Here is a 12,636-nt window from a genome sequence, read left to right as displayed (position 1 = left end):
AATCACCACGAATGCATCTGTATGTCGGCATTTTGCTTCACCACATCGAACCATTGATCAACAACAACAACATTTATTTATATAGCACATTTTCATACAAAAAGTAGCTCAAAGTGCTTTACATAATGAAGAAAAGAAAAATAAAAGACAAAATATGAAAGTAAAATGAAACAAACATCGAAGCACGCACATCGATCCCGTAGGATCTGCATAGTGACTTTCTGTCACATGTAGATAGTAAACAGAGACTCTGACGTTACATTCCAACTTTCATCACCCTGCGCCCCCTGACATTTTGCTGGTACTGCAACTCGCATACGCGTCACGTTAATTTCTGAGGACCTGCTTAGAGGACGCATCAAATTAACGCTGGAAATTAACACGTGGCAGCCATGATGCGTGTGCATACGCATTTTGAGCGTGAAGTATAAACAAGCCCTAAGGGGGCCCTGCTTTTGAGGTCCACTTGTCCCGTTCAAGCAGATTTGTCAAGTTATATTCTCTAGTTATATTTTGGTAAAGTCCGCGTGTTATCTTGTAAAAATTTAGCTGAATACTGTAATGAGAAAATCTGGTGTATGTTAACATTATTTTTATTAAATTTGTGTGCAAGTTTATACAGTCCATATGTACTGGTAACAGCGTGGGGTTGGTCAGCCCTAGGCCCCGCACACCCCAAAGGAAAAACTAAACAAGGCATAACTTTGTGTGTTGCTGTCGAAAATACTGTCTTTTTGTATGGAACCAGTCCCGTCACAAGCACTATAGCCCTTCTATCAAATCTGTGATGTTCCTGGGTTGTCATACATTAGCTTACAGCTCCGGGAAAGTTCACAATTTCTGACTTTTATTGGTCTGCTGTGTCAATACACAAAATGCATTACCTTTCGAGGGGGACCCAATCATGATTGCTGTTGCAGTGAAGACAGAGTGATGTGGGGCAGAGATGTTCAAAGCTCTTATCGATACAGACAACAGTATGTAATGTGTGGAGTTGGGAGGAGTTGGTAGAGCACCACTGAGTGGCAGGAAGAGGAGTGAGAGGTTTCATACTTGGTAGCATTAGCTGTATGTTTCACTTTCTCTGAGTGATTCATTTTTTTTCTTTCTTATGTACTGTTGGCGCTTGCCTGCTTACCATCACAACGGTTGTTGGTGCACACCTGCTGCAAGGTTTCTGTATCTTTGCGTAAGCTTGCACGGCCACAGCGACTGGCAGCTGAATCTTGACACAAGTGTGTAACATATAAGCAGTTGACTTTTTTAAAGAGGCAGACTGTATCAAGTTAGTTGTCATCTTTTTCTGATCTTTCATTGGAGCAGCCAGATGCGGTCTCTATGACTTTCTTCTCCATTGCTTCTTGTTCATTCATCCTGCTTGCCTTTTGCTTGCATTTTGTATTCTTTCTCTTCTTTTTTGTCCTAATGTATGTGGTGTTTGTCTGCTGTTTGAAGCAAGTTAGTGTTAGGACCAATTTTTTCTTAGAAGGAAGTGCAAGGCTAACATTTTTTTATTAGCACTAGTACCATAATGAGAACCTACAGTACATGAACAGACTTGGTACTTGGACAAATTAGAAGTCATTCAACTCACAGTCCGCTCTCACTTCCCACCTGACATAAGCTTCTCTCTTCCTGATTAACCCTGCTTTATGCTATTTGTAACCATAACTGCACTGAAGGTTTAGGGTTGAATATTTCAGTGGTCTGCTTCCAAAAATGAATATGCATTAAAGCAAAAAGCCCATGTCTGACGTGCGGCTTCTGTATTTGTTCCTGAAGAAGTGAAAATTCCCTCTCACCGGAAGCACTACCTGAAGACAGTGGGAGAGACAACAGTTTTAATTTCTGAATTTTTGAGATAGGGGTCTGGACTGCCAGTGAACAATTTTGACCAGATGATACAAAGAGAAGGGAGACAGAGGTTTCCCGGCTTGCTTCATGTTCATCCATTCCCTCAAAGCAGACTCTCCCTCAGTACCCATACAGGCCCCATACATTTGAATTATCTCAATGAAAACTTTGTTTCATGTAAATTTTTAATTACACATTTCATGTAATGAAATTTTGATTACACAGTACATGTAATGATAAATACTGTGCCTCACATTCAGAAATTAATGCTCTTATCAGATTCACTTTGTCCTTGTCAGCATCAGCATGAGGAGGTGCCATGGACCCATACTGACCACCACTTTCAAGTATGTCTGAAGTGTCCCACAGCTACCATAAGCTCATCTTTAAATTGTCCATTGCTCATGCTGAAATGAAATAATTCCAATATCTAGTAAGCAAGATAAAAAGTAGTGAAAACGTTCTGCACAGGTTTCATATCTGAAACTGACGACACTTGATCTCGAATTACTGGTAGAAGCCCCCAGATTTAAGTTCCTGTTTCATTCCTTCATGTGAACCACTGAATGCTGTGAAACTTGCCTAGTCTTGTAAACTTAATCTCTTTCTCTTCACAAATCACTTTAACCCATTCATTTTTGTGGTGCCTTTCAGCAAATACAATTTCTGAAGTCTGATTAAATATGTAACTGTATGGAACAAAGAAGTGAGCTGTTTTGGAGTAGTTCTCAAGAGTATATTAATTAATGGAGTCCCCAGTGACAACAAATCATCATAATTCAGGGACAACTCCATTGTAAACACCATCTTTAACATCAGCTCCCTCTAAGCACACAGACTTCAGCTTGACTTCCATTCTTCGCCTAATCCATTGGTATGAAATAAATTGTCAAAGTCCATCAACAATATCCTGCACAGAACAAGCAGAACCTAAATTATAACCAAGATAAAAAAAAAAATCAGATGAATATTCACCCTTTCTGTAAATGCTACAAGATGAGCAGTTTCCTGCTCTGATTTGTTCATGTCTTTTGATACATTAAAAAGAATTCCCCAAAGCTCTGCAAATGTTATTTTCTCAGCAACAATGGGGATAATACCGTATGGTGTGATAGAAACTGGGGAGTCAGTGAGCCCCAAAACACGAAAACACAAAAATTCTTGGGTTCAAATAATGGAAGATTTATTCCACACAATACCTCCACAAAGTTGCGAAAGCACAGACACAGGTTTTCTCTCTCTCTTTCCACTTCCGGGTCATACGGAAGTCCCATTTATCAGGGAGCGCATTTGCCAGACTACAATTCCCAGCATGCCTTACTAGTTCTGTACTGGGCACCGATATCCAGGGCCACTGCCATTTAGCATCCTGGGAGAATAAAGAGTCCCCAGTGACATCTTCTGGTAGACTGTCGGTCCATCCACTACTGCCATCATTTCCAGGTTTGACTTCTTCCATTCTCCTGGTCGGGATGCCCATCTCCCTGCCTGGAGCATCCCGTCCGGATAAGGACCATCCCCTTTTTGAGTCGAGAACCCCTGTGGTATTTACAATGGATAATTCTTCTGCTCCCCACATTAGTGTGAGAAGCAATCAGAACAATAAGGCGAAGTCTCTTCAACAGTACAACATCTTATCCAAAATCATGAGTGGGTCATGCAGGTAGGTTTAGCTTCATTAGAAGTGATTAGAAAGACATTTTCAAGAGCTTTGAACTATTGCTTATTTGTTTGTATTTCCATTGATTTGGGAGGGCACTTGACCACCCATCAACTTCTTCCCTTTCCACAACTCTTTTATGCTCTTTGTTAATTTGTTTCTTGAAAACTGGATAACTCAAATTTTTAGCTCCTACACTGTGGACATTTTTTCTTGGCAAGGTGTGGGTATGCGTGGCAAAATCTGCACCATATTTCACTGCACTAAACATTAGCCTCTAACCAGGGGACGTCATTCAACTCTGAAAATCCTCATTTGCTTTTTTTCCCTGTGGCTTTCATATAGGCGATGGTATACTGTAAAATTATTTTAGTGTTCTCTGGTTTGACATTTTCTATCTGTCTGGACTAACAACCTTTCAGGAAAAGTAAATGAGAAACAGAAATGAAGTGTTTTCTTTCAGGGCCTAAAAGAAATAAATGTGCTTGAAAGCAAAACTCCTACTACCAGGCTAAACACCACATAAAACCCCAGTGACCTTTATTTTAAAGGTTTTCCTGTCTGTCTGCCCTTTTTTCCTCCCTTTTTTGACTTTCAGCACGTGAAAACCGCACCTCAAAAACTGCTGCAACAGCCATTTAAAAAGCATTGCCATGCTTAAGTCACATGCTTCACTGTAACAAGATGGTCTCTGCAAAAATGAAAATAACAAACAAGAATAAACATAAACATTCAGAAGGTAAACTAAAATGTCCCTAAATTATGATAATGCTCAAAAATAACAACTAACCCAACACACTATGGACTAAATTCTGACAGTAACCGGTAGGCAAATAGCTGCAATTCTTTAAATTAGGTAACATAAAGTAATTGTTGATAAAAGTGCAGTACACCAGTAGTATACCATACCTTTCTGAATTATATTTCTCGTCACTTACCTCACTTGTAAAATTTAAACACTTTTTTGTGTTTTCAGCTTCCATAGTGAAAACCGCAAATTTGCACGGTTATGACAGAAAACCCCACACATTATAATTATTTTGCTGTACATGTGCACTTTTGTACCACTTATGCCAGCCACTGATGTTATGGGCCACTTTGCTTAGCTAGTTTTTATCTGGTGAGGTTACAGCCGGAGCTTTCTGGGTTCACCACATCCCATTTGTATCTTCCTATTGCTAAAAACAAGTAAGATGTAGCTAAATCCCGACAAAGGGCAGTCAGGATGAAGAGAGAAAGATAGAGAAAGTGAATCAAGAGACTGCTTGGTGATCAGCCTACCTAATACTCATGGGATCATAGACCATGTTCGTAAGGCCCATAGGGACTGCAGGGTTATTTTTTCTTATGTATTTATTGGTTGTCATGAACCTTCTCATTTTTATCCATTCTTTATTTAAATAAATGTGCTACATTATAATACTTTATTCTCCCTGTGAATGCACCATACTGGGGGGTCCTTAAGTCTATTATGTATTTTTAATGTTTTATTTTTTGTAATCTCACTGGAGGTAGGGCAAAATATTGTCTTTTACTAGTCATCAAGATAAGAAATAAAAATTCAGATTTAGATTATTAAAATTTAGATTTTGCCACATTCTACATTTTAACATGTGGAATTATAGAAAATATTTTTTAATTTTGACCCACTAAAATAATTTGATGAGAAGAACATTAATGACAATAAGGTTTTTACAACCATTGGTACTGAGGATTCTCATGGAGCACAAATGCGAATATCGGCAGAGTTTCTTTGTAGCCTTTGTCGATTTTTGTAAAGCGTTCGACTCAGTTGATTGAGCTGCCCTGTGGGACATCCTGAGGGTTCGCGGGATCCCCTTGAGGTTGCTGGATATCATGGCCAGCCTGTACACTGGTACTTTGAGTGGAGGCAGAACCTCTGCATTTTTCCCAGTTGATTCTGGGGTTTGTCAGGGGTGTGTTCTGCTCCTACTCTGTTCAGTGCTTTTATGGACTGGGTGTTGGGCAAGGTTGTGGGGTCCAGTGGCTGTGGGGCATCTGTTGGTGAAGAAAGATTCACGGATCTTGACTGTGCTTATGATGCTGTGATCTTCACGGAGTCAATGGAGGCTTTGATTGGGGAGCTCAAGAGACTGAGCGAGGAGTCTGAGTGTCTGGGTTTGCGAGTGTCCTGGATAAAAACCAAGATCCAGGCCTTTAATGACCTATTGGGCACAGCCATCAGCAGTGTGTCTGTTTGTGGAGTGATTGTCGACCTTGTCGAGAGGTTTACTTACCTTGGCAGTGACATTCATGTCTCTGGTGACTCTTCCTATAAAGTCAGTAGACGGATTGGGAAAGCATGGGGGGTCATGAGGTCGCTGGAAAGGGGTGTGTGGCGTTCCCGATATCTATGCAAAAGAACGGTCCAAGTCTATAGAGTCCTGGTGCTTCCTGTCTTTGTATATAGTTGCGAGACATGGATGCTTTCCAGTGACCTGAGACAAAGACTGGACTCCTTTGGTACTGTGTCTCTCTGGAAAATCATTGGGTACCGCTGGTTTGACTTTGTGTTGCTCATGGAGTCCCGAATGAGGCACATTACCTGCATTGTGAGGGAGCATCAGTTACGGCACTACAGCCATGTGGCGCGTTTCCCGGAGGGTGATCCACCTCATAAGATCCTAATTGTTGGGGATCCAAGTGGCTGGGTCACCCACATAACACCTGGCTGCGGCAGATAGAGGGTCATTTCCGGAGGGTGGGACTGGACCAGGTCTCTGCTTGGGGGTTTGCTAACCGGGATCCCAAGTTGTTTCCTCATGTAGTGGGTGTGGCGACACACTGTACCATTGCTGCATGCTCCCCAACTTGCCTTGACTTGTACTGTATGCTTGTAAGGTATTTATAGGAAAATGGTTTTGATGCCAAAGATGTTTGGGGTGAGGGAAGGGCTGGCTTCATCTTATTAAAATAAATATGTAAGTGAATGTATAGGTTTTGACATCGCTTCAGTCTGTCAAAAAGGTTGGGCCAGGAAACGCCCATTTCGAATTACTGCATGTTATTTTGGGATGACAGAATCTTCATATATAATATGCTACCATGGTTGTCCGCTTGTCTGTCCAGGATTTTAAATCACCTGTAGCTCACAAACCGTTTAACCTATTGACCTGAAATTTGGTACACATATACTACGTGACCTCTACTGTCCACTTTCGGGGTGATGATTGACCACCAAGGTCAAAGGTCAACCCAGGAAGGTCAAGATCAACAATCAAATAACTTGTAGCCTGAAACTTGGTACACATATACTATGCCGAAACTCTGCACTACAGCTTTATATTAAAAGTAAAGAGTTTTGGAGTTATTGCTCTTTTTTATTTTAATTTAATTTTATTATAGAATCAACTCTTGGCAGCGGGCAGCAGGGTGGCCGTGCAGCGTATGCGTACGGGAAACTGGCTTAATCAGTTTTAACCCAAAAAGATGCCGACGAAAGAAGAGAAAAAGTGGGCCGCTAGGGTGAAGAACAGAAGAGCTGCTCAGGAAGCAGTAAGCACCTCAACCTCTGAGCAAATGAATACTAAACATACAGAGAAAGAGTATGAAAACTATGAAAAGCGCACTCACCATTTATAATAGACTGACACAGAGCGAAATTAGAATTGCTCGAGCAAGTGAGAGCAAGGAACAGACCATACAACGAAGACAGCCCGACACTGAGCAAAACAGAATCACAAGAGCAAATGAGACCGAGCAAGAGGCTAATCGACATTGGCAATCAGTGGTCAAACGTGCCAGAATTGCAAAGGCAAGTGAGACAGAGCAAAACGCCATCCAGCAACAACAAAGATCGCGTGACAATAGCTAGAACGAACAAGACCTATGACCAGAGAGTACATCGTTTAAGACAAAACGCGGCAAGTAGGCGCAGCTTACAGTGTGCTGTTATAGTCACCTGCAGCTCCCAAACCATTTGACCTACAGACCTGAAATTTGGTACACATATATGATCAACGAAGGTCAAGCTCAATGGTCAACAGAGTATGGTCAAGTCAAGTGTATTCATTGCACGTTATTGTGCAGTGTGCCGTTACTGTTGCTGAATAATAATTAAAGCAGAAAACCTTGTACCATAATGTATTTGACACCGTTGATACTACAACACAATGCTATTGAGAAGAGATAAGATATCAAAAGTTCCCAGTGAAGATTTTTTTTAAAAACTAAAATGTTCTCTGTCAATCCTGGTTTAACCATTTTCAGTGTATGATATCTATCTTCAAGCTACTACAAAAGATCACACATAAGGAAGTGAATAAATGAACTAAATTTATACCTCTCTTTTCCTTTCCCACATAGATGATCTTTATTTTGTACAGACATTATATTTAAGTAAGCAAGTATATACAAATGGCAAGTCAGAAGACAAATTAAATTTGTGTTTATAAAATATGTTCAGCTTCACATTTATTTAGCATAACGTTTTTTCAGGTTTATTTGTTTTCCACTTTGAAGCTGAGAGATCTGAGATCTATTTCTTTTTCTTCAGTTCATTAGTTTTATGGTCTGACCTGCATTAGGAAAGGTCCTGTCTACCATCAAAAAAGAACCCTGTGCACATCCAATCGAAAACACAGGTCTCCTGGAGGGATTGTGTAGCTACAAAAGTCCATGGGTTAAAGCAAAATTCACCTTCAAAGACATGGCTTTGAAAAAAAAATCAATAGTTTTTGCTTTTTCTCCATGTTTCAAATGTCTTTAGTCCCTTACTATAGTCAGCAAACTTTATGATTTCATTCTACTGGCTTGCTTAATGTCCACAGAGATTGAACAATGTATACAACATATATTGGATCAGGCAGCATTAACGGCAGCGATGATTCTTAGTTCTTTTGGAGGTAATAATATTGAGTAACTGCTAATGTTTGGTTGTGCTGTGCATGTAATGTTTGAATATAAAAAATGTATCATAGGATGTGTGATCCTCATAAATAAATAAAACTTATTTTCTTAAACCTGAACAAGCTTCACGGTTCAAAGCGTGCCATTAGCTGCCAGGGGCAGTTTAGTACAATTGCCTTATTTAAGCCTAGAGGTAAACAGTTAAGCAGAAATTCTACATCTACCACCTTAAACTATGAAGTATCCTTTTATGGATATTTTTTCCACGGTATCGAAAAGGTTGGAGTTTACTGAATAGACATTTTTCTGCCTAAAATATCAAATCCCTCAAGCAAAGAATTTATAGGTTTATAGCCACTCTCCGGCACCTACCTTACCTCAAAACTTCTCTCTTCTTGAAAAATTTAAAAACACAGTTGTCATAACAACCAGCATCCACATACAGTAGGTAATTTCACTGATAATCTTAAAAATGTATATTATGTAATATCTTAATTTCAATTTACTTACACTAAAATGATCAACTTCTTTCATCTATCCTCATTGTGTCATTTGGTTAGATTGTGCATCTTTAGGTATCTGTATTAGTGAGGGGCTGAAATTTTTTTTCCAATTTCTTCCAAACTATAACTGTGATCATCAATTTTGTCATTACCAAAAGAAGACTAAAGCTGAAAGGTGACGGCGAATCAGCACTCAGCCACTCTCTGTACAAAGTCTGAATATTTTTCTTGTGTTTTTCCCACGTATTTTTGGCAAGAATATGGTAAAACCAGGATTGGATGGGGATCATAATTAAAATAATGTAGTAATGCTGAGAGACTTGCTGTGTAATACTTTTTCTAGGCTAAGAGACCATGGTTACACTGTCGTTTCTGTTTATTGCATGATTATTCAGATTGATCAGTTTAGCATGGAAGTGCAAAGCCTGAACAGAAAGATATTTTACTGATCCCAAGGGACACAACAGTATTATAGCAGCCTACACATATCAACAGCAGTCAGATATACAGAACATAAACAACACCAAGTATACTTAAAATTTAAACAGCAAAATAAATATGTACATGAACATGAAAAAAATGTTTTGCTTGATGGTACAATGGTTATTGCTATTGCCTGATAAATCCAGCATCATGGGTGCTAACTTGTGTCAGTTTGGGGAGTGCATGTTATCTTAGTGTCTTTATGGTTACTGCTGATAGTTTAGTTTTCCTCCCACACCCCCCCAAAGATGTGAATGTTAAGTTAGTTTGTGAATACAACTATCCCTCTGTAGGTGTGTGTGGGCACAGCAGTGGTCTGGCACCCAGTGTGGGCGGGATTGGTGCCAACTCCCTACACCATTAACTGGATTGGGTGAATTTGAGAATGAGGAGGAGAACGGAAGAATATGTAGTCTATACAATTCTTAGTTGCTTTGTATAAAAGTGTCTGTAAACTACATTTATGCAAATACCATAGCAATTTCAACCAAAGAATAAAGGGGGCCCTTAAGACTGGCTTTCAGAAATAACATATTGTATTTTCTGGAAAGAATCTATGAAAAGAAATAGTGCTGAACTAGCCTCCATTAAAGCCGATTGCATAAACCACTAAAAATGTTCAAATGCAGTATTCACTGCACACATTCAAGTTCTTTTTCATCAAACACAAGGATTTAGAAAGTAGAATGGATGTCGTTTACTTTCTAGCATATTAGATGTGCTGCACAGCATTCCATGACAAGTTTAAACCTACACAGTAAGGACAGTTCTTACTGCAATTCTTTATGCTGCAGCACTACTGATATGCATTGCTATATGCATCTCTTATGCTACTAAATTAAGTTTCTGGCAATGATGAATGAATATTTAAAGTTACATTTTACATCTCATTTCCATGGCAACATGTGTGCTGAATAAAGCTTTGCAGTCAGTGACAATTCTATTATTCTTAAGATATTTCTAGTGTAGATTTTTGATAATCATGGCCATGAAAAGGCTGTGAATAGGATAGCCAGACATCCTATGATTCACCTGACAGTCCAGTATGATACAGTATATGAACCTCAATTTAGGTGTCACTATTTATTGTTGAAAATTTTATTTGCAAAAACCTTTATTTTAGAGGTTCCTTAATTCCTCTATGCTGAAAGCAATTTTTGAAGACATTACACAGAGCATATTTTTGCACCCAGCACCTTGCTAAGGTATACCTCAGTATGAGACAGATTCCAAGTCCACAGGTCTCCACTCCCCTAGCCCATACCGCCAGCCAATCAAATTAAATTGGGTTATTCAACCAAAAGCCAATGTTTAGATACAATCTAATAACTTCATTATATTACAGTACATGGCAGATAATACATAGATAGATATGGATGGATGGATGGGACCCCAGGGAGAGATTTCAGGTGCCCTGTGATTACCCCTATTTTAACCCACATATACTGCAAGTAAAGATAATTTCAAGTGAAACAACAACCTTCAGTCAGAGATTAAGGCATCCATCCCCTCTACCTAAGAAATTTCCTTTTTAACTTCTAATTATTTTTTGTTGCGGATTGTAGCTTAATGGGTATAATGCAGTTTCTGCATTACACTAATAATTAATACTGCCACAACCTCACCCCTCTAATATCCTAAGCCATTCTTAGGGAAGCAATAAACTTCTCATGAAGTAAAAGGGCAGTAGCATTCTTTAATTTTCTGTGTAAGCGCATTCAATAAATTCTGGAGTTAATAACCAGAAGGTGGCGCAAAATTTACCACTGGTATAAGTGGATCGTGATGGCCAAGCATTGGTAGCAACATTGCTTTTTGATTGCCCCTTCCTATGTTTGTTAAGCAGAATTCAGTAAACACTGGATTGTTCGCCTGCTAGTAAAGATTGTGAGTTACGTAACGATTGCTTAGTTTTAGCATTCTTATGAAGTTTTGTTACAATAGCAGTCTGGCTCAATATGAGATATTTGTTCATCATGGAACCATCTCTGCCTTCCACATCTCCTGTCAAAATAAAAATGGTTCAAGGAGCTCTCAACTGGTAACTGTTAATCTGTTGGTGATTTTGATAATTATGATTATGAACTGCTGCAGAGCGAAAGATCCATTCTTGATACTTTCTGTTACTGCCTTCACAATAAAGCAAAAGATGTTAAATTGTTAAGACTCTGACATAATGAATCATTCTTTAATTTTTTTTTCCAGTTTTGGATGTGCAGCACATAAAGAGGAGAGACATTGTGCTGAAAAGGGAACTTGGAGAGGGAGCCTTTGGCAAGGTCTTTCTGGCAGAGTGCTACAATTTGAGCCCCACTAAAGACAAGATGCTGGTGGCCGTCAAGGTGAGCAAATAGCCAATACTGTATGCATGTTTGTGCTTAGCAAAAGTTATTGTGGTGCAATTCTGTATTTTACTCATATTATTAGTATTGGCTGCTGAGGTGGGTAGGGGGGTCCAGGGACGTAATTGAAAATGATGAGGCATATAAGCAAAGGTAGCGCACTTCGGGGAACCTTTGGGAAAACAAAGGAAGGTGGAAGGAGTCAGAGTGCATTGGGAATAAAGTGGAAGTCGGTGCATAGAAGGATCTTCTTTGGAAGGAGTGAGGTGTGAAGGAGGGCGACATTCATCAGTCAAGACATTTCTCATGGTGAACTGGAGTTTAGCAGGCATTTCCTGTGGCCTAAAAAACAGTCTGTATCTGGAGTTGTTGTTTTGCTGGTCCTCATACGGGATTCCTTATCTTGGTGTGTGTGTATCATTATTGCTGTCCCATTGGTTGTCACAATATTACAGTCAAATGCTAAATTAGCCACACAGTTTTGTTCTTCAGCTATGTAAACTTTAAGATAAACATCGAGATAATTAAAGCAAAGTGATTCTAGGCAAGAGTTAAACTAAATGGAAACTGTAGTGTGTCTTTGAAAATGAAAGTCCGTTTGAAACCTGTAACTAAAACAATTCTGTGACTTTTATGGGGCTACACCAGATGCTAAATGTTAAGATAGAACATTCAGGTTTGTACTATTCAGCTCCACAGTCCATAATTGTAGTCCAGCTACTTGATGCCCTCTGATTCAAAAAGGCAGTGATGAAACTCACAAACCATTAGCCAGAATGTTCCAGTAATCTGTAGAATAATTATTCACTGGGCTGGATACAAAGCTTGATCCATTCATTTCTAATAACAATAGCAACATTTATTTCTATAGCGCATTTTCAACAAAGTATGTACAGTAGTTGAAAGTACTTAATAACATGTAAAG

The 12,636-nt window shown here is 39.2% G+C and overlaps 1 protein-coding gene across 1 annotated transcript in view; it reads left to right on the top strand.

Moving 5' to 3' along the window:
- ntrk3a (neurotrophic tyrosine kinase, receptor, type 3a) overlaps positions 1–12,636 on the top strand; it is a 948,732-nt gene that overhangs the window by 818,593 nt on the left and 117,503 nt on the right. The window contains exon 12 of the mRNA XM_028822657.2: positions 11,575–11,711. Within this exon, the coding sequence (XP_028678490.2) occupies positions 11,575–11,711 (137 nt within the window). The remainder of the gene's footprint in view (positions 1–11,574; positions 11,712–12,636) is intronic.

This window comes from Erpetoichthys calabaricus, chromosome 17, assembly GCF_900747795.2.
Source record: "Erpetoichthys calabaricus chromosome 17, fErpCal1.3, whole genome shotgun sequence".
In the NCBI taxonomy this organism is placed as follows: domain Eukaryota; kingdom Metazoa; phylum Chordata; class Cladistia; order Polypteriformes; family Polypteridae; genus Erpetoichthys; species Erpetoichthys calabaricus.
This window is presented reverse-complemented; position numbering and strand designations above follow the sequence as displayed.